This window comes from Chinchilla lanigera, unplaced genomic scaffold (genome assembly GCF_000276665.1).
Source record: "Chinchilla lanigera isolate Chin_1 unplaced genomic scaffold, ChiLan1.0 scaffold00011, whole genome shotgun sequence".
Taxonomy (NCBI): domain Eukaryota; kingdom Metazoa; phylum Chordata; class Mammalia; order Rodentia; family Chinchillidae; genus Chinchilla; species Chinchilla lanigera.
The window spans coordinates 4,434,113-4,459,742 of record NW_004955412.1 but is presented as its reverse complement, the minus strand read 5'-3'; the positions used below and the strand labels follow the sequence as shown (position 1 = coordinate 4,459,742).

The window sequence follows — 25,630 nt, the reverse complement described above, 5'->3', positions numbered from 1 at the left end:
TATCTTATCTTAAATTGGTTGCTTTTTAATTGCACTATCTGGTAGAAAAGTTCCCTAAATTCTTCCTTATATTCTCCTGGAAAATTTCCCTTATAATCTTTATTTTAAAAGAAATAGTCTTGGGAAAGAAAATATAAATATCAGATGACTCTTTTTACCTGTCTACTTTAAAGAAAATCTTTAAATTTAGCAATTTCATATTTAACTTCTAAACATCAGCTGTTTGATATCAATTGTAAAGAAAGAAATCATGTACGAGTGTCAATGAAACTGGCATACTAACATAAAATACATTTTTTTAAAAGGTGAAAGATTTATACGATCTGGAGTGAGACGCACTCCCACTGTGCCACGAGGCCTGCCCAGATTTACACGATCTGAAGAGAAACCAGAGCATACACATTTTGAAATTAGTGCCAACGCAGTTCGTTCTGTTGGGTGCCAGCCACGAAAAGCAGAACTCCTAATAGCAGCTGACCCGAGTTTTATTAAGGAAAAAGCACAACCTTCTTTTCACGCACTCTTCTGCAAGATCAGGCAAGCAAGGAGCACCGCAATGAAGTGTAGGCTTTACCTCTGGCTGTCCCTTTCCCTGTACTCCGGGGAGAAGAGGGAACAAGCAGGGAAAAGATTAAAGGGCAGCCCACCAGGACAAGATTCACTGACCACTATTCTATGTCTATTCTGAGATATTTTTAGCATTCTGAAAGTCATTTTTAGTTCTCATTAAGTCCTAAGTCTTTTTCAGTTATATACTCAAAGGACAAAATCCCCAAATATGAACACTCCGAAATAGTTTTTGAAATCCTAGCATGCTCCCATTTAAGTCTTTCACTCTAAATTAATGGCTTCTACTAAAAGCAAGTTTATTTCTATGTCAGACTTAACCATAGTAAATTAATCCCAGTGACCTGAGAAGTGGTACATAGAAGGTTTACCTGTGATGACTCCTGGCCATCGCCTTTTTCTTCGACTGTCACGGAGCTTGTGCCCTAAGCACTATACAAAACGTTGCACAACAACTAGGAAGGTTTTCAGAACACACAGTAGATACAAGGAAAAAAAATCCCCAAAAAGATCGGTCTTCTGAACTTGAGGTACTTAAAACTAAATAAAAAAGAGAAGACAGGACAGGAGAGGAAGCGAGCTGCGAGCTACCCGGAGTGTGAAGAACCTGGAGCTGAGTCCTGCACCGTCAGCTCTGTCACTCACTGGCGGACTGCATCCCGCTGCAAAGCTCATTTGTCTAGAGGTCGACTTCATTCAGATTGTGGTGAGGAGCCAATAAAAACGCACGTGAAAACACAAATACACATACACATAAAAATACGAATGAGTACTATGATTGTTTGCAATAAAAAATAAATACCACTACTACTGCACTTGTGATGAGTTATGTGGGACCCACCACCTCCCAATCCCAGTACACAATTTTCACCAGATAACTGTCGCACTTCAAGAAAGGTGAAAGCCAGAACTTTATAGCCTACAGAACAGAGGTATCTGTATTTTACCTTCTAAATTTCAGGTGAGGGCGTTATATACAAGTATCAGTAAACAGCAAGTATAACTAAGGTTGATTTCTAATGAAAGCTAGTCTAAGGTATACCAGAAATATCCATATGCATGCATGCAGAATACTGGTGCATTTTGTCTCATTTGTCAGAGACAACAAAGAAATGGATTACTTCACAGATAATTGGACCTAAGCATATAATAGGAGCAATGTCAATATTTTAGAGGGTAATCAGTATCACCTACTGAGGGCATATCTGTAAAGCAAAACTTTTGGCAAAAGATTAAACATTTACAATATTCTATTTCATGAATTCAAAGGGAGGGAAAAGACTCAAATAGGTTTATCAGACTTACTGAACATTTTAGCTTGGATGTGTCAAAAATTTGGTGTGGGCACTATCAACGGATGAATGGATGAAGCTTTTGCTAAAATACATGCCTGCTTAAGTAAGGTATCTGAAAATTAATCTAAGATAACTTTAAAACTGAAATGCCTCTTTCTTCCTAATTTTTGTAAAATACTAAAGTAACACATTTAAAGCACTTACTAGTGCATCTCACACGTCTAAGAACAATATATTTCAGCTGCTCTAATTAAATAAAGTCTTAGATTGTAACACTGTGAATTAGGGTCCAACAGCCTGGGTCCAACTTCTCGCAATATCATTCACTAATTACAAGCCTTTGCATTTCTCTTTAAAATAGGTACCCAGGCTGAGCATCCATTATCTGAAATGTTTCAAATCAGCAGAATTTCAAATCTCAGAGTTTCCAGATTTTGGAATACTTGCTGACTTTTACCACTGAATGTCTCCTGTCCAAACAGCTCTAAAGCCTGGAACTTTTTGAGTATCATGGCAGTACTCAAGCAGTTTTTTATTTTGAGCTAGGCAGGGTGGAGCACAGTCTACCCCCAGCTACTCCAAAGGCTAAGTCATGAAGATCCTAAGTTCTAGGCCAGGCTGGGAAATGTGGTGAAACTCCCATCCCAAAGTAAAAGAAATTTAAAGGGGGAGGGGAAAGTGCACGTCAGTCACAAATCAGTGACTGATCACTTGCCTAGCAAGTGCAAAGTCTTGGGTTCAAGCCCCAGAACCAGAGTTGAGATGTTCAAGCTGTATTTAAAATGCATAACTTAGTGGGCCGGTGTGTGGATTCAATTAGCTCAAACATTATTATAGCAGCGCCTGGCACCACTACTGAATAGAAGTATAATATAAGCCACATAATGAAAAACACATTTCAGGTACTGAAAAATCATATGAGCGCATTTCTAAGGTACTGGGTATCACAGCTACATTCTTTAAATCTCTTGAGGCTTTTAAGAGCTCAGAGTGCTTGATCAGTTACCAAGTAATGCATGTTTCTGACACATTTTTCTCCTTTAATAAATATCTAAAATTACTCTGATTTTAATCTTTAGGTAGCATTTATGGTCTTTTTTTAAAGTGAAAGAACGAAATTAGAAAATTAATTAAGACGATGTACTTCCCCGTTTAGTCCCTGTATAAATTTTTAATTCCAAAGTAATATCCAGGTACCCAGCTCATTTCAGGAAAGCACTTTCACTACCAAAGTATTAAAAGACTAATCTGAGTGCTGAATGCAGAGAACGTAACTTGTGGGAAACGTGGTGCAATGTACATTGGTCAAGGATTGAGTATGAGATGTTGTTAACAATGATAGTTAAAAAAGAAGTATCTCATTAATTAAAATGAGAAACAAAAGAAGTTCAACTGTATAAACTCTCTAAGATAGTATTAGATAAAATATTCTGCAGTTGAAGCAGTTGTTGGTGACAAAGATAGAGTCAAAGAAAAAACATGTGTAAGTGCATCATTATACACCCACATAAAAACATCCATCCGGGTCAGGGGCTCAGACTGCTTAGAACACAAGGGGTCCACAGGGCAGGAGGTGGTGGGATGGAAGAGTAGTTAAAGCAAAGGCGGTCATTCAGACCCTCTACCCGGAGGATTGGGCCACATGCCATCAGCTTCTCTTGGTTATGGTCCTCCATCTTTACTATTTACAAGTGAAGAAACGGGGCTTGGAAAAAGCTGTCCAAGCATCCTTCTGTGAGTTTTCCTACTGATCTAACCTCCTCTGTTGATTCCACCACCTCGGACCCAACACTGGACTCCAGACACCTTTGGGCTCCCTCCTCCCACCTTTCTTCTTCAGTCTCCACGCGCAGAGGGTGAGCTCATCCATTCCCAGAGCTTTCAATACGCTCTAGATGCCGACAGCTTCTGAGTTTATACTTCCAACCCCAGCTGCTCCTCTTAAGTCCAGCATATGTACTGTATCTCCAGGCTCCCCAGACAAGGGCACTGAGACAAGCAGCAGGTACCTAAGCAGACTCGAAATGTAACTGCGCCTCCCCCGTTTCCTCTTCATCTCCGTTAACAACCTCACCACCAAACACGTTCCATGTCCCGGTTTCTGATTCAAACTGCACGGAAGCAGGTATTCTGGCACAATATACAAGGAAAAAGGGGACCAGCTTAGACTGTACAGAAATGACAGGGTTCAAGGGACGCGATCTGGGATAAGGCTGAAAGGACAGCACAGAGCAAATCGGGACAGACTGTGAGTCAGAACGTGCAAGGCAGATGACATGAAAATGCAGAAGTCCACGTCCAAAACCAGCTGAGAGACACTGGGAGGACGGGAAGAGTCTACGGGACAAGCGTGCGAAGCAGGAGGACGAGAACCGAGAACTGACAAGGGAGAACTGAGCGCAGGGGCGGGCTCGGCTCCCGGGAGTCGGGAGAGAACCCGTCCATCCCAGAGGCTCGGTGGCCAGAGTCTACTTCACTATTTAGTGTAAATCAAGGGGAGTTTATGCAGACTTCTTCCCGAAGGCCACAGCTGAGCACTTCCTGTTTCCCTAAGGAGTTCTCTTGGTGTGTTAGTACTGATTGAAACTAACTTTGCATAGCCTGGATAGAACAGTAACATCTGCACGGCCACATCAGCCTGATCCGAAGAGAGAGGAAGCAATGGGACCAGGAAGCTGGAGTTGGGAGCAGTCTTCATCCTTCCGTAAAGGTATCCGAGCTCTGGTACCTTCCAAGTAAAATGACTTAAGTGCTGTATTTTATGGGGCAAAGGTCTAACATTTCTAACAAAGATATACCTTTTCTTACAAGTCTACCTCAATAATAAAGAAACGATCTTAAACTTTTAACTAGTAAGTATTAAGGCTGGTACAAAGGACTACTAAATAATTTATATGTGTGTCATGAAAAGGCCGTTCTTGGTACGACCATGCAATGACAGGTGTCAGTCAATATTTTGGGATCTGTTGCATCCTGGAAGATAAATCTTTCTATGGAAAAGCAAGACAGAAAAAGTAATACCATCAAAAATTTCTGAGATGCATTTTCTGTTATTTCTCTCACTTTTTTGTTGCATGAAAAATGCATTTTCTGTTGACTTTAACAGAAAAAACACTGAGTTCTAAGAAGAGATTCCATTTCTTTTTTTTTGTTGTTTTTTTGTTTTTCTTCCGGTACCAGGAATCAAACTCATGACCTTGCGCTTGCCAGCCAGGCACTTTTGCTGCTGAGCTAAATCCCCAGCCCCAGAGATTCCATTTCTAAAGTCAATGTTTCTTTGGGCTCTTTTTCTGCAAACAGTCATTAAGTTACCAAGCTAACATATCTATTCATTCTGTTAAGTATGGTAAATCATTGGTGATAAAACAATTTATTTAAACTACAAAGTGCTAAACGCCCCCCCCCTTTCATCTATCATGAGATTTAGTTTTGCCTTTCTGTTTTGACATACTTACGACTTGGTCAAACCCAATTAATATATACTTGTGATTTATCAATTGAAAACAATAATTAAATGGCGTTATAATTATAGAGTTCCTTTACACTTTCCTAGTATATTTAAAATATTCTAATTTTTAAAGCACAAATTCACTGACTCATCTTTGCATTCAATGCATTACCAGGTTTAGAATTATTCATTTATAGTAATACCATATGATTAGAAGTGTTGCTTATCAGTCCAGTATTTAGATTTGTGGGTTTAATGATTGTTTTGTACACAATCTTTGTGGAAACACATTCTGTCAGGCTTTTATCTATAGAGATTATTCCACTCCTTTGCACCTTATACTAGATCTTCTCTGAAACAACAGGTAAAGCAATTTAAACCCACGATATGACTTCACCTAATGAAACAAGATTTCTTCCTCCCTGAAATCAGAACATGGCCAAAGGAAGAAACGAAGATCTTCGAAGCACTGAGACCTGGCATTTCGATGTTCTCCCTGATTTATGTAATACTCTGCTGTACTCCTCAGCCCTTTCCCAGCCTTAATCTCAGCCCTTTACCCTGTCATCACATCCACAATCTCAGGACCTGCTGAGATCCGCTTCCTCGATCCCTGAGGCCTCTTTCCCAGCTCAGCAACAGCTCAGCCTCACGGCTCTGCACTCCCACTTCCATTCTCTGCCCTGGAGTGCTGCTCACTGGCCTTTGTTCCCAGGGAAGCCCCAACCTAAAGTCACGCTTCTCTTTCCGCTCTCTGAGGCTATCACTACCATTCTGCTTCTGTTCCCACTGTAATTGCCCAGACCAATTTTCACAGTATAAAGTCCACGTCCCCTTCGTCCAGCGCCTTGTTCCTGTGCCAGCCTTTGGCCCAAAGCTCCCCTCCCAACACTGCTCACAGGCCAACACCGAGTTTTACTAGGAAAGTCCAAGAAACCACGGCAGCTGGTCTTTCTGACACATTTATGTCTAACTTCAATGGCTCTTCATCACTCAGGAGCTTCCCTTTGCTGTTCTCCTCCATAACCTGTCTCGGGCTGCTTTAAACTTCCTCTGGTCACAGGCGGAGAACCATTCATTTCTCACACTGTTCTCCACCTGTCCAGGCAGTGACCTGGCCGTTGCACATCTTACTGCTTTCCTCAATCCTCTCCTCCTTCCCTCCTCCTCAGAGGAGCAGCTTTTCCTCTGCTCAGCACCAACTGTGCTTGGCGCTCAGTACCAACTGTGCTTGGTGCTCAGTACATTCTCTTGGCTTTCTTTCCCCCGACACACACTACGACAAACCGTTGGACATCCTTTAACCCATTTGTTAAGTCACGTCCCCCCACCAATGGGTTTTCGCTCTTCTGAACCCTCTGCACAGGGTCTGAATCCCAGCTTCACCCACCCGGAGCTGTGTCTGCCCGTGGCTTCCACGGCACCTCCGACTCTGTCCACGTCTCCAATCATGTGTTCCCATTTTCATTATCGTTTCCCATTTTCATTATGTGTTCAGTATTTCTAATCTCAGACCAATTAGATTGGTAACCAAAATGAAGGTAACTTACAGCTGCTGAATAAACAAAATAAACAGAATGGTGTATCTTATTAGCAATATTTGGTAATTATACTCCCAAACCTCTTCATAAAATGTGGCATTTGGTACACGTGTCAGATAATAAGGGTTTACAGCATAGCTCAGGAGGTCTAGTCTTTTTTTTCAATAAGCTCAAGCAAACAAAGGTTATTTAAAAATAGGGAACAGACTTACCAGTCTCCGTCTTTCTTCTTCTACTGTAATAAGTAGCCTTGCAAATTCTTTTAGCGATTGAGCTATTTTTTAAAAAAGGAAAAAAACAGAAGCATTACTCTTCATTCATAGCTAATAGTTACAGAAGAACACAGATTTCAATAAAGCTGGTTACTAACTTGTTCATATTATATTCTCTGGTTTTATGTTTGTACAACCATAAAATAGTATATATAATAAGACCCTAATGACTCAGAGCTATAGACAAGAGATGTGTATTTTTTGTAAGAAATGTATATTTTGCTGTGTGCTGCAAACTGAAGTTTAGTGAGTATCAAGTACAATGTTTTCTTCAAAGATAACAGGAGAAATATACTTTATGGTTTTAATATATAGAACAGATTAATAAATGAAAATATGGTACCGGAATTACTTCTAAACGGTGACCTTCAAATATGAAATATTTCAAATACGAAACTTTGTGTGTATGTATGCGTGCTGAGTACTGAAGCCAGAGCTCTGCACACCCAAGTAAGCACTGTACCACTGAGCCACCCTCCAGCCGCGAAGAGTAACCCTTTTAAAAAAGTAATCGAGAACTATTTAGATGTACTTAGTAGAAAATAATAATGCAAGGTCTCCCACTGAATTCTCAAAACTCAGGGACTTACATACTTCAAAACAGATTCTGTATGTTGAAGGGGTCAATTTATTCCCACATCCTCAGTAATGTAGATCTTTGCTATTTAATTAAGTACTATCAGAAGGACCAGCATCTTGCGAGTTTATTAAATAGAAATGCAGACTCTGAAGCCCTCTCCCCAGAATCTGCCTCTTCACATGATCTGCTTTTGCACTGAAGTTAGGAAACCCTACATTAGAAAGCTATGCAAACTACCCTGTCCTGCTTGAAACAAATTAGATAAGGAGAAACCATCTACACTAGGAGGAAAACTTAAGAATTTGGAAACACTGGCAGGACAAGTCAAAAATAATAAATTAATGTGGAGTTATAGAAGCATATTCTTTAAGGTCGGAGTTCCAAATGGCAAATGTGAAAGGGTAATTCATCTATATCAATTTTCATACCAAACACATAATGTGAACTCTTAACTAAAATCAGAACGTTTGGGTTAAGAGAACAGCACGAATAGAGTGAAAGCAAGTCCACTCCATTTTTCTTTAAGCTTTAAAGCAGGCCGTCTGTGTCCTCACTCACTAAGCGCATTCTCTGCTCCTTTCCTTACACTCACAATGAAAACACTGAGAGAACAAAAGCCTAGTAAGTCTGGCCTACAACACACAAACAAGAAGGTAGGTTAAGTGAGAAAATGACGCAGGAGTCTTATCGCCAGGACTCTTTAAGGAAGAGAAGGAATGTTTTCCACCCTAGAAGTCAAAATTCTGATGCTGGGATATAGCGCCCCCAAAAAGCCCTTGCTTAGCCTGGTGTAAGGACTTGGGTTTGGTGGCCAGCACCACAAAATCAGTTAATTAATCAATTTCCATCCAGGACTTCTTGTCTCTTTGGACCAGTGCACCTTCTGCTACCCAAGGTAGTGTGAAATGCTGTCTCTGTGATTACTTCTCATTAGGTTTTATTCAGTTACCATAACAGAAATTGAAAAATTACTTGGGACTCTGGTTGATCTGATAAACACATTAATGGCCTAAGAATAAGTTTACTTCTTTTATGAAGTTTAGAAAAACAAAACTTTAATTTCTTCAAAAACATTGAAATTAACCCTATATCCCAGGCCTGACAACAGTAAGTTGAAGAGAGAAGTATTTTATACGGAGGACTTTAAGAGTAACAGCATAGCACGTTTATACTTTCTCTGGGTAAAGAAAGCTGCCTGAACAATGTTGGAAAGCCACCCACTGTGAAGGAAGCTCTGCTGAGGTGCTTGAAGAGGTCGGCAACTCAGGGTGAGGAAGGCAATGCTAGAACCCTTACAGAGAAGAGCCATGGAGCAGTGGTGCGGGTTGCGTGAACTGGAGGCCGCAGCTACTTCGGACGACGAGGCAGGAAGATGGGAGAGACAGAGGTGGGTTATACTTCTTTGTAAGAACCCATGAAGCCAGGGGTGGTGGCACACTCCTGTAATCCCAGCACAGGGAAGCTGAGGTAGCCAGATCATCCTGAGTTGGAGGCCCGTCTGGGCTACACAGTCAGTTCAAGGCCAGCCTGAACTACACAGCAAGACCCTGTCTCAAAACAACAAATTAAAGAGAAAAAAAAAAGAAAAGCCCATGAACTTCAGATTTTTAACTCAGTACTTCCTACCCTTTTTAAAAACTACAAGAAATTTCCTGAGATGTTTCCTTTCACCAGAAAGTACCAGATGATGTGCTCTCGCAGGACATGGGAATAACCAAAAGAAAAGAGACAGGATCTAGGAAGTAGGAGACCCAGTGCGGCACAGAAGCCAGCGGAGTCCCCAGGATGACGGAGATATTCCAGGACAACAGCTGTGTAACGGTCCACAGGGACTCTTACTGAGCCTGGAACAAGAGCTAAGGGCTCTGAGAAACGCATTTCCCGAGAAAGGAGAACACAAAAATGTCCTAACGCATCTCAAGCTAGTTTAAAAAAAAAGAAAGAAAACAAAAATGACAAAGTTCAAGTGTTTTCTGGGGCATTAAAGTAAGTAGATGGGCTGGCAGGTGGTAAACAGAGTTTTTATAAAAATGTGTGTTTTACACAAATAACAAAAACCAAAATGCTGCAAATGCTTTCTTTTCCTTCGCAGTAGCCTAATATTCAGTACAACACAGATCACAGATGATGGAATTTCCCACAGGATCAAATAAATACCTAGGGCAAGAGGCCTGTGAACAGCTCACTGGAATACGTGGAAATGTAACCTGGGTTCTGGCTGGCCGGACACATCTGACTCTCCCGCTTGGTGACCCCGAGTGAGCGCTGGGCTGGGTAGTCCCGGGCAGCACCGGGCTGGTTCCGGAGGCCGTGCCTGTGGGACCCCTATGTCCACACTTTCCCAGGACACCTCCTGCTCCAAAAGCAAACTGTGGAGTGGCTGCAAATCAGGTTTTGGTTCCAAGCAAAGAAACACAGGTTCTCATTTTGTTCTTCTACTCTTTGTCCAAAAACAAATTATGCTGTTTTCTACTTTACTTGAATGGCTTTCTGGTCTGTTTCCCATAGAAAGCTATTTATATACTCGGCAAAATAATAGTTGATTATAATAGAAATGTCTGAGAAGAAAAATTTTAACATGCAAAAGCAATTGAATGTCTGGTTCCCCACAACAAAAACCACTCTCCCTCTAGCAGTTTTCTGGGACTGGATCCGATTTGACAATAAATTTTGTTCCCTCTTTTTCTTCTCCTTTAAAAAAATGAAGTTTATTCTTAGATTATAACATATTTCATAAAAATATACATTCCTTGGTTCAAATCAAAATATGTGTTTATCATTTATAAAAAAACAGCCAGGAACACTAAATATTATGCCTCTGAGGAATCAGCAGCAGTGGCCTTCTCACGCTGGCGAATCATATCTTCCTCCCTTTTGTGCTGTTCCTCCTCTTGCCTCAGCTGCATTTCTTTACGTTTCTGCATTTCTTGATTGTGAAGTTCTTCCACACGTCTTAATTCTTCCTGCCATCACACCAAATCCTGGCGCAAAACATTCGCCTGATGATGATGCTAAGCACTTTCCATTTCATTTTCCAACTTGTCTTTTGCATCCTTCACGCTTTTTTCAACTTGTTCCCTTTGTTGTTTCTCCATTTCATCCAAAGATTTCCATCATCGAGAGTAAGTTATAATACTGATCTTCAACTTCGCCATGCATGCTTCAGTGCGCATTAGGCGAAATATTCCACTTTGATACCATGAGTGTGTTTAGGTGTTTGAATGGCACATGCCATTTCTGGGAAATGTACCTGGAGGCTAAGTAGTGCTTTCTATAGATAACCGACTGCTCCTTAGTTTAAAAAAAGAAAAAATACATATTGAAGTAGTTCATCATTTGTTTGGCATTATAGGAAGCAAGCCAGTGCTAAGTATTTTTTAAATGGTCTGTAAGCAAAGCTGAACGGTAAATCTTCATTCAGGAATATCTATTAAGATTGTGGAACTGGGTGTAAGATTGGTAGGGGGAGAAAGTGGAATTTTTACATTTGAATTAAAGATTGTTACATTTGAAACTTTTGCATTTGAATTAAAGATTGTTAAACACACACACACACACACACCCCAAAACAGTGGGCTGCTAGCTTCCTGACCCTATATCTAACGTTTCCCCTAAATATTTTTATGTATAAAGATTTCAAAGTACTGCATTAATATTGCTTACTAATTAATAGTTTAGCAAGAAAAATATAACAGAAAGAAAACAGGAACTAACAGTCCTAGAAAGCAGGGATAAAAATTTAAGACATTCTCATGTAATTTAGATTTCAGAAGAACAAACTAGTAGGAAAGTCTGGTCACAACTCTGTCTTCCTCACCCTCAAAGTCTAACAAAAATTCTGAGGGAACTCAGGCAGACTCGGACCATGTAGTGTATGCCAGTAGCTCCTAAGAAAGGAGAGGCCAGTCTTTGTAATGTACAGGACCCCAAAGTGTCTTAAACGACCACAAGAACTGTGGAAAGTTTATTCTGTACCAGACATGAGTATGAAACATATGCAGTCATTTCTCTAGCACCCATTACATGCTGTATACAGAACAGCTACGGATTTTTTTGAATCATTAAGGTATTTATTCTAAGACTTAAGCAAAAATCTGAAAACTTTATTACCTTCATATTTCTAACATCCAAGTATAAGCAATTATTTTTGAACAAAATTAATTTATTATTATTTTATTCATTCATATTAATCTTTATATGACTAAAGGCCAATTTATTCTTTGATTTGGGGGGTCCAGACTAACATCTGATTTAACAGCAGGTCCTTCCAGATTTTGACTACCCTACATTTCATGACAGGAGCTTGATCTAGCGCAAGCTATATTCCAAATGTAATACTTAACACACAGTGGGTTGTCAATAGATGGTTATTAGATAAATTAACAAGTTTAACAATACAGTTGCACAGCCTATTAGCTGTACAAGGAGAAACGTAACAATTCTTACTCTAGGATTCATGAAATATTAAGAAAAAAAAAAAAAAAAACAGGCCAGACACTTTGGAGAATTCCTGCCACCTGCACGAAACGTTCCTGGCTGCACTCATCCGTAATAATCTCTCCCCTTCCTGTCCATCTGGAGCAGGCCATTACTGGAGTATAACCCAAATAGTTTCACACATCAATTTAAACTTTCCAACAATCTGTACAGGTTAACAAAACTGTTACTGATTTTCTTTTTATCTCTACAACATAATATTAGAAAAACACTTTTTGAACAAAATTAATCTATTATTCAAGTGTATTCATGACAGGTCCTCTGAGTATAAACACAAAGACAACAGCTGAATTGTAGCCTAGACAGTCATGAAGTATGATGACTGCTTCTATATTTGCCAATAACTTAAATTCTGAAACATTCCTGAAATGTCTAAATATCTATTTCTTAACTTAGTCTTTCCAGCAGACTTAAATTCATCCCACTGTTTCTGACGGAAAGCTTGTTCAGTGTCAAAAAGTAAGAATAAGAGAAAATAAAGAACTGTCCAGGGTCCAAAAAGGAATGAAAAAGAATAAAGAAAATGACTCTCAATTCATTGTTGACATAACTCTATAATCGTACAAAACTAAGCATTATATGATTACATGTTTCAAATTGATCAGCTTGGGCTTCATGTATTTTAAAATACCAAGGAGAACTGGCAAAGTGTTCCTTTCTCACATTGAGCTAACATTTATGTCATCATCAGAAAATTCTGTTGAATTCTCCCATACGTTGTTCCTTAAATCCAAACAGCATACATACCCAAAGACCACCAATTCAGTGAAATATAAAACTACAGCACACTGTATCATTTTATTATAGTAAACAAGTGACTTCTAATCTTTAAATATGCTACAACAAACAACTGGGTGAATTACTTTGTTAAATCTCAAAGAAATCATGAAAACTTGTGAAAGTCTATATAAGCCAGATGAAAGTAATATGATCACATTTTATTAGTCCAGATGATGGTCTTACAATCTTACCTTCCTATTTGGAAGGCAGAGATGGGCTCTGCTGGGGACTATTGCAATATCTTTCTGGACCACTTTCTATAAATGTTAGGCAATAGTAAGGCATTAACAGAATTTGGATATGAGCCAGAGTACGTGAGTTGGTCATATCCTTCTAGAATGAGTCACGCTGAGATAAATACAAGTAGCATCAACAGACAGCCAAGTGCCACGTGACACTCAGTGTTATACTATAAAAGCATAGCAATTTAAAGGGCATTGCGTTATGGGCAGTTCATGCCTGGAACTTCCACTAAGAGCATATTAATTCTTTAAACAGTTTAAAAACAATCAAGGGTAGCATACAGACTACAGTCAACAGAAAGTTTCACTAAGAAACAATTTAACCTACACACAAAGCAAGAAGCATAATCAGCCTAAACAATACACATCACGTCAGCAAAACAGATAGCTCTAGGGTTATTTTTTGGGAGCCGCCACATCCGGACTTCGCTACTCCATTCACCCCTTCAAGCTCCATGGGCACCTTGTCGCAAAGCCGACATACTGCTTCCTAAATTAACAGGAAAAATTAATATTCAAGGGCCCAGTGAGGAACAAAGGGCAAAGTGCTGGACACAGTTCAGGACTCAGGGGCATGAATCTTTCTAACACCCCACAGCCCCTTGGAATCCCAGGTCTTACACGAAAACCACACGCAAGTTCTGAGGTAACTAATCCTGGCTCTCCACGATGCCCTCTTCGTGGGCAGACGTCTCAGCCGCCAAACGGAGCTCAAAACCAGAAACCCGCTTGAAGGCAAGCACCTGGAAGCGCGTGTTTAAAGTGCAGTCTTAGGTGCCATCAACGCCCAGCCCCGCGCTGCGCCCAGCCCCGCGCTGCAGTCAGGAGGGCTGGGCTAGGGAAATGTGGCACATTCTGCAGCAAGCTGGAAGAGGGTACTACTTATGATTGTTTTCGCCATTCAAAAGTAGTTTGATATTATAGCATAGTCTTCTAGATTAAGAAATACACAGGATATAAATGAAAAAGGTAATAACATTTAAACTTTTTTTAAAAACCAAGCTAAGCACTCTGAATAATTAGCGTCAGCCTAGTCTTCACCTCAGGACTTGTCTATGACTGACCATCCCACGTGCCGCATCTGCCCCAACAGCATTCAGACCCCAATCTAGACTGCACCGGAACGATGGTAAGGAATCCTTATTTTGCAAGCTACTGGCTTAGTATCAAGGGATTGTTTTTTTGCTTTAATTCCTTTTTATCCTCTAATTATACTACCCAGGTCCTTTAAGGGGTTGTAACTTGTCATCCAGTGTTCTTTCAAATTCCCAACTTCTGTTCTTCCTACTTGCCTTTGTTCCTGGGTTCTGCTATGCACGGGTCTCAGGCACATGTGGCATCCTTAGCTATGTCTAACAACATGGGTCCCAACACTCCTGCTACTGCACGTTCGGGCTGAGACTCAGAAACTGACCAGCTCTCCCAGCGCTCATTCTCTTCCTGTCTAACTGAATACTCAGTCTGGGTTCTCTTACCCTCACTGGTGTAACAGCTGGATTCAAAACAAGAAAGAAATCTGAACGCCAGGGGCCCGACCTATGCAAACAGAGCTCCCACTACTGCCTCAGACTGTTAGAATTACCTACAAAAACTGAGTAAAATTATCAGGCTTGGGGCTGGGGATTTAGCTCAGCGGCAAAAGCGCCTGCCTGGCAAGCGCAAGGTCGTGAGTTCGGTTCCCGGTACCGGAGAAAAACAAAACAAAAAAATAAAAAATAAATTATCAGGCTTCCAGGATGAAAGCCACAATGGGGGTACAGAAAAAAACAGGGTATGATAAAAAATATAATGCTAAATTTTAAAAATTTATTACAGTAAAAGGCACACTGCTATTAATCCCCTGCAAAATATTCAAAGTACTTCCTCTTGCTTCAAATGTACTTATCCTATCATTCGTGGCAATATATTTTTACTTTAGTAAGTTTTTCTTTACTTAAGCAGGCAACGTATTTTTCAATCCTCTAATAGTGATTCCTTGGTGTACTACTGATATCTGCTTTGAAACCATCCAAACAGAAGATAGTTTGAGAGTTTAGGTATAAATATTCATATATATTTGTATTACACAGACTGCCAATTTTAGACAAATGAACACATACCAAGATATAAAGGATAATCTTTCAGTGTCACACCATTAAAAAGAAACAATTGCAGCTGGTTTCTCGCTAGATCTGGTCACGCTCTCTTATTACTTCAAATGAATTCTTAGGGACTTTTACTCAGATTTTATCAATGCACCAAGTACTGTTGTGCATGTTATAGTCTGCAAGTCACATATTTCATCTTCTTTCCAAGCACACATGAACATGCTAATGAAAAGCAAGAACTGTGCAATTCTCATGTAGTTTTGATTTTTGTTTACTGTTTGCTTATTTGTTGCATGTAGGTGATATATTAATCTGTCTCCCAAAGCCAAAACAACCATCAGTTTGGAAACCATCTTCCCAAGCATGAGTGCACTCACATGATGGCGCTCCTATATGAAGAGGTAGTGATCTCACGTATACTATCTAAAGTCCACAAATGGCACGCATACTGAAATAAGCATATCTTCATTTCACAAAGGTAAAAGCAGTATCAGCTTAAGAGCTTGCTCCTTGATCCCAGACCAAACGAGTGGCAAAGTATGTGTTTATTTTGGATTATTTGACTCCAAAGTCCATTCTCTTTTGGCAAACCATTATTGACAATGGGGATAAAAAAAAAAAAAAGATAGTAGTGCCAGCCTATTACCCTGCTTGCTACATTATAGGAGGAGAAGAACAGAGCTTATCATCTTTAAAGGCAAACAGTCCCAGAGCTGTTTGTGCTGAAGGGTAATCAGGCGCCAAGTCTCCTGCCTTCACTGGAACAATCAGTAATTTGTTGCTGAGAAACAACTACTTACACCCTCTGCTCCCACAGACTTACTGCCATCAGGAACTGACCTCTCTCCCGCACTCCGTCACATTCCCCAGCCTTGACCTCTCTCCCGCACTCCGTCACATTCCCCAGCCTCAAGCAACCCATCCATACTCCTCTGCACCCAGTCCTCCTGCCACCACCCCCCCCACCCCCGTGAAGTGTCAACATCCGGGTCTTTGCCCAGCTTCACTTTTTAACCCCCGTGACCTCGCTGCTGTAATTCACACACACATACAAGGATGCCAAAAGTTCAAGCTATCTAACCCCTCTGGTTTTGCTTTTGGCAATCCTTTTATTCAACTCTAATTTACTCCTAATCTTACTTCCCACAGTGGCTATCTGAAAAGAATGTTCTTCTTTCTCAAGAACCCAACCCCAAATCCCACTCACTCTGGCCAGATGTCCCGGCCTGCTGCTTCTCTGACAGAAGTTCAAGACCCTGTGATCAACACTGTCTCTATTCATTCTCCCCGACCCGCCTCCTGTGCAGAAGAGGGGCCCTCCTCCTCTTCAAAGCTACCAACTTACCACCCTGTTATTCTCACCCACCTCTTCTCCCTCCTTACAGACCTATCCTTTCCCCTTGCTCTACAAAGTAACACCTATATTAATATAGGGACCTCCTATATTAGGAAGTTCCTCCTACTGCCAAGAAAATGTGGCAGGAGGAGGAGGAGGAGGAGGAGGAAGAAATTACCTGATTCAAGTTCTAGCATCGTGCAATAATACTCACAATATCACAAGAGAAACCTATCACCACTCACACATTTCCCACACAGGAAACCGAAGTATACAGTTCAGTAACCTGCACAGTCATGTAGCTAATGATCCTCAAAGTTAAACTTTAAACTCAAGTTAACTGACCTGGAATGTACACACTTTCTCACCCCAACTCACTACCTACATTTAGCAAATCCTGGGAATTTCTCCCGGGGAAGAATTACCTCCTGGGAATTTCTACCAGGGATTTTGTCAAATTTCAAATTTAACATGTACCAAAATTTATTTCCCAGTTCTGTTCCACTCCCAGGTACCCTAAGCACACATAAATATACAAATGTTCTCATAGCCCCATTGTCCTAGTAATTCCAGTGATGAATTACCGTAAATTCTTCCTTCCTCACATCCAATTACCAAATGTTGATTCCTCTCCTCTACCTTTCACACATATTCATGTAAAAACCTCATTCATCTCTGCTGTAATATCACCTAGTTGCCCAGCATCTCTCGTTCTAAGTCACTGTATGCCAGAATGTAATGCCAGAATAAAATCCCCATGGGGTACTTCTGACTGTCATTTTCCAGCTCAAAATCCAAATTCCAACTGCAAGTGATACGGGGCCTTGTGCTGGTTTGGGGGATATTTTGCATGGGGAAACAATATAATATAGGACACATATTTTATAAGATTATTTATAATAGTCAACCAAAGAATCATATACAAGAGTACAGGAAATCTGTCCACACACTAAGACCAAGGGAACTAGCCAAGGGTCTGGATCCCACGGAAATGTCCTGCGTGAGTCCAGCTGAGGACCTAGAGCCCATAACAATGCCTCCCATGAGTCCAACTGGAGACCCAGAGCCCACGACAATGTCTCCTGCAGGCCTGTGTCATGGATCTGTGCTGGGAAGGCCCAAAGGTCAGTGGCGGAATCTAGGAAGTCCATGCCAGCGGGATGAAGGATCTGTGCCAGCAGGCTGAGGGAGCTGCACTGAAGCCAGAAAGCAATGTTCAAAGTAAGAACCAGAGCTCCCCCGGAAGGTACCACAGCCATCCTCAGCGACAGTGAGGGCCCGAGCTCCTGCAATGATGAAGACAGCTGAGTCCCATCAGGAAAGCCAATGCAGCAAGCTTCTCCAGGAGACTGAGCAGTGCACCTTCTTCCCCTCCAGGGCCAGGAAGCGATGCTCAGAGTGAGGACCAGAGCTCCCCAAAAGTGAACCGAAGCCATTCTCAGTGCCAACAAGGTCCCGAGCTCCTCAGAGGATGAAACAGCCGAGTTCATGCAGCAAAGCCAGCATGACGAGCTCCTCCAACAGGACCACAGCTCCTTACAGCTTCTACCAGCTCCCAACAGCCTCCCTCAGCTCCCAACAGCCTCTGTCTGCTCCCAATAGCCTCTGTCTGCTCCCAACAGCCTCACTTCTTCTCCAGTTCTGCCTCTTATGCTGCCGGCAACAATCCTGAGGTGGGCCTCCCACACCCAGCACCGTGCTTACTCAGTTCAGCTGGGGGTTATAAGTTGACCACCAGTTGTCAGGCTACTACAGGCCTCCCCCACAATGTGACATAAGATACCTTTTCAAGTGTCTTATTCCAAGATGCTGCTGTTTCTGATCTTGTACTCTGTAGTTTGAAATTACCAGACATGACCGTAATTTACCATTTCCATGATTTCCTTTACCTGCGTTTCCTAGCTGCATCCTACCTGCCCATGAGGGCCCAGTTTAAATAACTTCCTCTACTTGGACAACGTGTGTCCGCAGCCAGGAGTCCTCCTCTGGCTTTGGTGCTCTCAAAGGACATTTGTCTGTGCTGTACCTTAAGCATTCACCATCTTCTCCTCAGTATACAGTATACAATCACTATTGCATCATGAAGTTATTCTGACCCTTCTATTTTATAAGCCTGTTAAGGATAAAACAAACTTTTATTCAGTTTTGTGTACTACATGGTTCTTTGTACTCAGACAACTCATCATTGGCAGAGAATTCCAAAGAACCCAAAGTTCCCATCAGTCCAAAGCAAATCATGTATATGATTTTAATTTGAAAGGCTAATTTTTTTGTCTTCCCTGGGAACTCTGAACAGTATGTACACTGCACCATGAAAATCATCACTTGTTCCAAAAGCACACCCTCAAAAAAAACTTTTCTCAGTCACGAGGAGCAAAAAATGTAGGTTTCCCTATGGACATGTGGCACCTACAGCTTTAACAACTCTACTAGAACAACACTGGGCGTCTAGTGGACCAAGATGCACATGTTTGGAATAGACTAAAATAGGACCCTCACTCCCAAACCCTCAAGCCCTACACAGTGCCTCTGTGTAAACCACATCGTATTTTTGAAGAAGTGGTTCCTCAAGCTGCATCGGACACCAAGGATCTCCATAAAATTACAGGCTCTTCAGTCCCCAACCCAGGGGAGTCCGTCACAGTGCAGGTCTGGGCTGGGGCTCAGGATCCAAGTTTTTAAGACTCCTTGCAGCTGATTCTGATGATAAGTAGCCTGGCAATTTCTGACTTTGGTAATAAAATAAAATCCGTATTTTGTATGAGGAATTAAATGTTCAAACTACATGTAAGTAGGAAGCAACGTATATACTACAATAAGACTTCTAAGGATCATTTCCGCTTCCCTTCTCAAAGCTCACTGGCACTTCAATGTGAGAAACAGTACTCTCAGCCCCCAGACACATTATCGCCGAGTCCCCAGACTCGAGCAGGACCCCAAAGCTCTTCTCTCCATAACCCTCAGTCATGACTCAGCAACCACCCTGAATTCTGTCCGACAGAGACATGACTCCAAACCAGCCCTGTTTGGGTCAGATACTTCCAGGTAACGCTCCTTTGTGGTCCTATCATTCTACTCCATACAGTTTCCAACCTCTCTCTGCTTTCTTTTCATCCCCTCTCTCCACCCATCCCAAAATTTCTTCTTCATTGCTCCTAAGTTTGTTCCTGTTTTTGCCCATGAATTCCATTAATTTCTGGGCATCCTGTCTCCTAACACCCTTCTTTCAAACATAATCTACAGGCTTGCCTAATGCCTCTCTGGTCCAAGACTTTACATCAAAAGTGCGACTATATTACTATCTCACTTACGTTTGGAAACGAGCTGTCTTGGTGCAGAAGTTATTTGGTGCTGACGGTAATCTGCAGGCAATGTCTGATTCACTCTACTGGCCAAGACTTCCGTGCTGTAATTCATCACCTGTATGGATGCCAAGATAAACCTCCTAAAGAGTAACTTCAAGCAAATGCCCCGAGTGTCTCTTGAGAACCTGCAAATTAAACTCTAGACTATAGAGCGAAGCCCTCTATGATATTCTCAGGCTCTCAATCCTTACTCTCCAGCTAAGAGGATATTAAATCTTAATATTCTTCAATAACACAAATACCAAAATAACGAAAATTGAAGTGCATAGTCAGACTCAGTGAGACGCACTATGCCAGAGCAGGGGAAGGGACGCAGTGACAGAGCAGAAGGCAGAACTAGAGAAACGCTCCAAAATTTGAAATCTGTGCTGGCACAGCCAGCATGCCTTGGAAGCATTTAGCCCTTGTGGTCTGGAATTAGCATGATATCTACCGGGTCATATAAACTTGATTATATAAGGAATGGAGGATAAAATGAGCTTTCTTTAGGGACAGTCTGCTCTTATACCACCATCTTGATTGCAGGTGTTTATGCATTAGAAACATAGAATATTAACAGATTTTATATATCCATAGCAGTTATAGTCTAAGCTTCTATAATATGAACTTACGTGTTTTATTATCTAATGCCTCTGACAGGAACGCAAACCTTGTTCAGCCAGGGATCTTTTTACTTCCTGTTTTATATCCAGCAAAATATCTGACAAATGATAGGCCCTTGCTAAGTATTTACTGAATGAATAAATAGGTAAACTAAGATTCGAAGTTCATCACCTAGGAGCCAGGTGGTCAAGGTTATCCACTGACTTCCAAAAATCATGCCACCCCTTAGATCTGCAGGAAAACAACACTGTTAGATCTCAGAGTCACCAAGTTCTCTTTACACTCTGAAAAGCTGAATTTGACATTCTAGGAATCAGGGTAGCATTTCTAAGTGATCATTTTTGAACATTTATAAACAGTAGTTCACAGCACCCCCTACCTTCTCACTCCTACATGTTCATAAAGATGGGAAGACAATGATTCTTGAACTGCAGAAATGCAGCCCCGCATAGGAAGATAGCAGCTACTCCACACCAAGCAAACAACTGTGGCACAATACTATCTTTGAAAGCTGTTTTCAAAACTCATGCAGAATTTCCTTCTACTCAACGGGGGTGGAATCAACCACACAAAGCAAACTAGGAAAATGCCAATAAAATAGGCCAGTATGTTGAATCTGAGAAGGGACACATCCATTGCCATGGACCTTTACTCAACCAAATTACAAACTATCCGCATAACAGCTACACAGACGACTGTTTATTCTTCTACTGCCTGATATGTACCAATACGCAATTAAGTATGTTTTGCCATTAGAAAAAAAAATTATGAAATTAGAAGCCAATCATATGATTTCAGGTTACTAAAACCGTTCTAGTCATATGCACAATAAATGAGAAGTCCTACCTACAGTTCTGTGGGTAATGAACTATATAAAAAGAAGACAGGTATCCATAGCTTATATTAAAGTTAGACTGCCCATACCCAATTTCTCTTGGACACAAACCAGAGAAATGCCTCCCCGCCAAAAAAAAAAAGAAAACAAAATTTTAAGAAAAGCGTATGCACAGCAGCATTCATTCTTCTGTAAGACTGCCAAATTAAGCTTCTCTTGATTAAAGCCTTCAATAGCTTCTCAGTATCTTCAGGTTAAAACTCCCTTTGTCTATCTGCCCAGATCTTTCACATGGCATTTCTCTTTAACTATCTCCTTTCAGCCCCTCAGCTTCATTCATCCCTTCCTGAGATTTACAAACACCCCCACACCCACCTAATACTTCTAGATGCCTCATTTAAGCCTCACTTCAATAAAGGCCTTTCCTCAACTTCCCACCAACTCCCCCAGGCCTAGTCTGTCTTGAGCAGGTCCTCCCCACAGCACGCATTTGCTGCCACTGCATTTAATACATGCAACACAACGGTAACTTGATTGTAACTGGCTGGTTAACGTTGTCTCCCCAATGAAAACACAAACAAATATAAATTACCTAAGCCACTGATGGTATTTTAGACCTGGTTGGCACTTGACTACTGTACTTATCAAATAAACGAGCTTTACAGACAGGAAAACAAGCACAGGCAGGTTTAAAAGAGTGGCAGGAGAAAGCTGCAAAGCAGGTTTCTGACTGTAAACAGTAGTGCTTTTGTTTTAGCACAGAGTTTCTGCAGAAGAGCCAACCGCAGGCCTCTTACTAGTCTTCCCTAAGTCATGGCTGCCACACTGCTTTACACAGTCAAGAGAGGGGAGGTCGGGCCACTCAACTTTTTCACCCGGCTGCGCATGTCCAAGGAAGAACCGGGAGTGCTGATTTTGAGGTTATCAATAAACTTGAGTAATGAGTTAATAAACAGGAGAATCTGCAAATAATGTGGACTGTTATTATATCCCAAGTTATATTAGGCCACGATAGTTATCTCGTTGCCTAATTTTTTTGGTTGAAATTACTTTTGAGCTATTGCAAAATCACTAACCATAGATAAAATTTCTTTCACTCCTTATCTACCTATCCTGAAATAAGCCCTTTTACTAAGTTATGTTATCCTAAAAAAAAAGATATTGTCACCACCTTATCTTTTAGTCTATATTCTCCATGAGAGCTAAAGATTTGACAACGTTCTCACTGTGCCCCAGGGAGATACACAGTGCTTAAAACAGAAAATGCAGCCAATAAATATTAAATGAATTAAGAAACAGAAAAAAAAAATTATTCTAGCTTGAAATTTACTATTTTAAAACGTTAGGCAACTCAAATATTTCTATACACTTTTACACTCATACATGCCAAAATTATGTATGTGTGTATGCTTGTGTGTATTCGTAAAAATGTAAACTAGTTTTCAAAATTTAGTTTATTACCAGGTTGAAAAGAACCATGCTAGACCTAGCTAAATGAATACACATAGTGCCTTATTTTTAATGTCTCTAAAATTCTGTTTATGCACCTTAAACTGATTTGTTTCTGTAACATGCTCATGGGTTTTGCAGGAGTCTACTCACTCAACAAACATTTATTAAACCTCACTTAACGAAAGCTCTAAAGTACAATCCAAGGATAGGAATATGAGTAAAAGTTACTTTCCGACTCAAAAAGCACATAGTTCACAAGAGGAGACAGACTGAGCCCTCTGTGGAAAAAGACTGAACAACGTTTTACTGCCTAAAACAAAATCACAAAGGAAAAAGGCCTTTCCTCAACTTCCCACCCACAAAGGAAAAGAAGTCTCAGGAGACTCATCTCTTATCTGTAAGGTAGACGACAAGTCCTTTCAAGCTTGTTGTCTGACGTTTTCTCATGTAACTGTTTTCAGTCAAAGCCTGAAAATAATTTTTAAAAACCTTCTGAATTTCAAATTCAATTAAATAATCTTTAAAATAGAGACGGCACAATGAACACATCCTTTTCAAACAGGAAGATTTGTTAAGAGAGGAACAACACCTAGCGTGCTCAACCTCCCCAGCTGTTTTAATCCTTCGCTGTGGGCGGTTTCTATGTGTATGCAAAAATAAGGGTGGTAAAAAACAAATGGAAAACAATAATCCAATTGTCCCTCTGAGAGCTGTCAGAAAGTAAAACATGCTTCCTCTGCAAAGTTCAAAAGAAATGTTATTTATATCAACAATTTCGGCATTTGGCAATGTCTTACCTCAATAAAGGACTTCCTGATTTACAGAGCCACATTTAAGTGAATTGTAATGACAGTTGGTAAAACTGAGGAATTTTCTTTTGATTCAGAAAATGAATACGTAATTTGTTTCCTTGAATTTAATAAAATATTACAGGCCTCTTCTTGAAGAGTTCAGTTGTGGTTGAAAATACTACACTATTGTCCTTGGTTTACAAATTTTTCCCAAAGACATCCAAGAACAGTTTCACGGCCACAAACAGCTCCATTACACGCATCCTAATGTCATTAGACAAATACGAAGAGCAACCTAATTTTGAAGAAAATCTTCAAAGAAGGTTTTTAAAGTAATTTAACGGTTTAACTGTATTAACTTCAGCTGAAAATACAACCTTTTTAACTAAGATTACTGATGATCTTTTAAGTGCCTTTTCTGGGCTTATACCAGTCGTTTTTAATCTGGAAACCACTTGACTATCTCTCCAAGCGTTTGAAGGGATCTCTTCAAACACACACAGCAGAGTTGGCCATAATTCCACTGCGGATTATATTCTTATCATTTGGAAAACAGGATCAAATACTTCTCCATATGTCCTAGCAGATGCATCTTCAAAGGGAGTAGATTTACTTGGCTACGCACTTGCCCCACTCTAATTCCTCGAAGCAAGAACTACAACATTCCTGACGACTCCACTGGAAAACCTCTTCACTTGACATGCTCAGAGCAAGCACAAAGATCACGTCAAGCTTCTAGGTGCGTGCCAACATGACGTCACATTCACAGGACAGTCACTTTTACGAGGATATCCCAGTGATGTCCATCCAGCTTCAAAGAGGTAGTAAAATGACACATCTTTGCACCCAGACAAACCACTGCTGGTTCAGAAAGACACAATAAAGTGTCTGAGCCTTAAACTCTCATTACTTCAAAGTCAACTCCTACAGCCTCGCCTTTCAGCATAGGCTCCTAGACAGAACAGGAAAGAATCAAACATCTAGAAAGTACCCAGTCAACGCAAGATGTAAAACTTGGCTCGGCTTCAAGCTGACTCTGTCATCAAACTGTACATATATACATACGTAACATGAACATACATTTCCACAGGTTTATTTTGGAAAGTGCAACATGCTCTTCATTCTACACAACTATCCAGCATAACCATCCTGGCTGCTATGTCTACGTATTTGTGTTCAAAAGTAAACACTGGAACAGGAATACACCAGTTAGGTCAGAAACAGCTGGGTGAATATTACAAAATATATTTTGATCTGAATTACCGAATTGACCGCCTCATTTATCTACTAAGAGTCTGGAACTATAACTTTGGTCCACAAGTGGTAGTTTGCTGTCTTTCTCCACCACAAGAATGTTCTATTTAGGTGTGTCTAAAGCAATGAAGTCCCCACCCAAAATATTTACTAGCAAACTGCCTCTCCTTCTTGGTAAATGTTTAATCTCTTGAGTACAAAGCTCACATAGTCTGAGACATTCCTGAGAGTTACCCTAGCAGTCACACAGCCCTGCTGACCGAGCTGTTTACGTACAACTGCGAATGGACTTTACAGTGGTTTCCAAGATCACACAGAATGAATAAACTTTGCTCTATATTCATGACTAATATTTTTATTGGCAATAGCTCAGCTTGACTAACAATATCTGAATTTTTCAAAATTGAGATTAAGACAGGGACTTCACAGTGATTTCAAATCATAGGCACTTCAGGAGAAACAACGTGGAGTAAGCTACATGTACATGCTCCAGCTTTGGGGCAGACATAACTCTGAAGTCATGTACCCAGATGTACAGCCTTCGTTATTTTATACTCTAAAGTTTTTAATTAACCTAGCGGAAAAACTTGTCTCACAGCAGATTTGCAGTATCTTTGAAATTTCTGACATTTAAACTGAACTACTGTAAACAGTGTTTTCAGCAGAAGAGCATTTTATCTTCTGT

General features: G+C 40.6%; 1 protein-coding gene across 1 annotated transcript in view; it reads right to left on the bottom strand.

The window, feature by feature from the left end:
• Positions 1-25,630, bottom strand: part of Arhgap42 (Rho GTPase activating protein 42) — a gene marked incomplete at its 5' end in the record, with an annotated part of 234,285 nt that overhangs the window by 141,911 nt on the left and 66,744 nt on the right. The window contains 1 exon segment of the mRNA XM_005377961.2: positions 7,064-7,125. Coding sequence (XP_005378018.1) covers positions 7,064-7,125 — 62 coding nt within the window.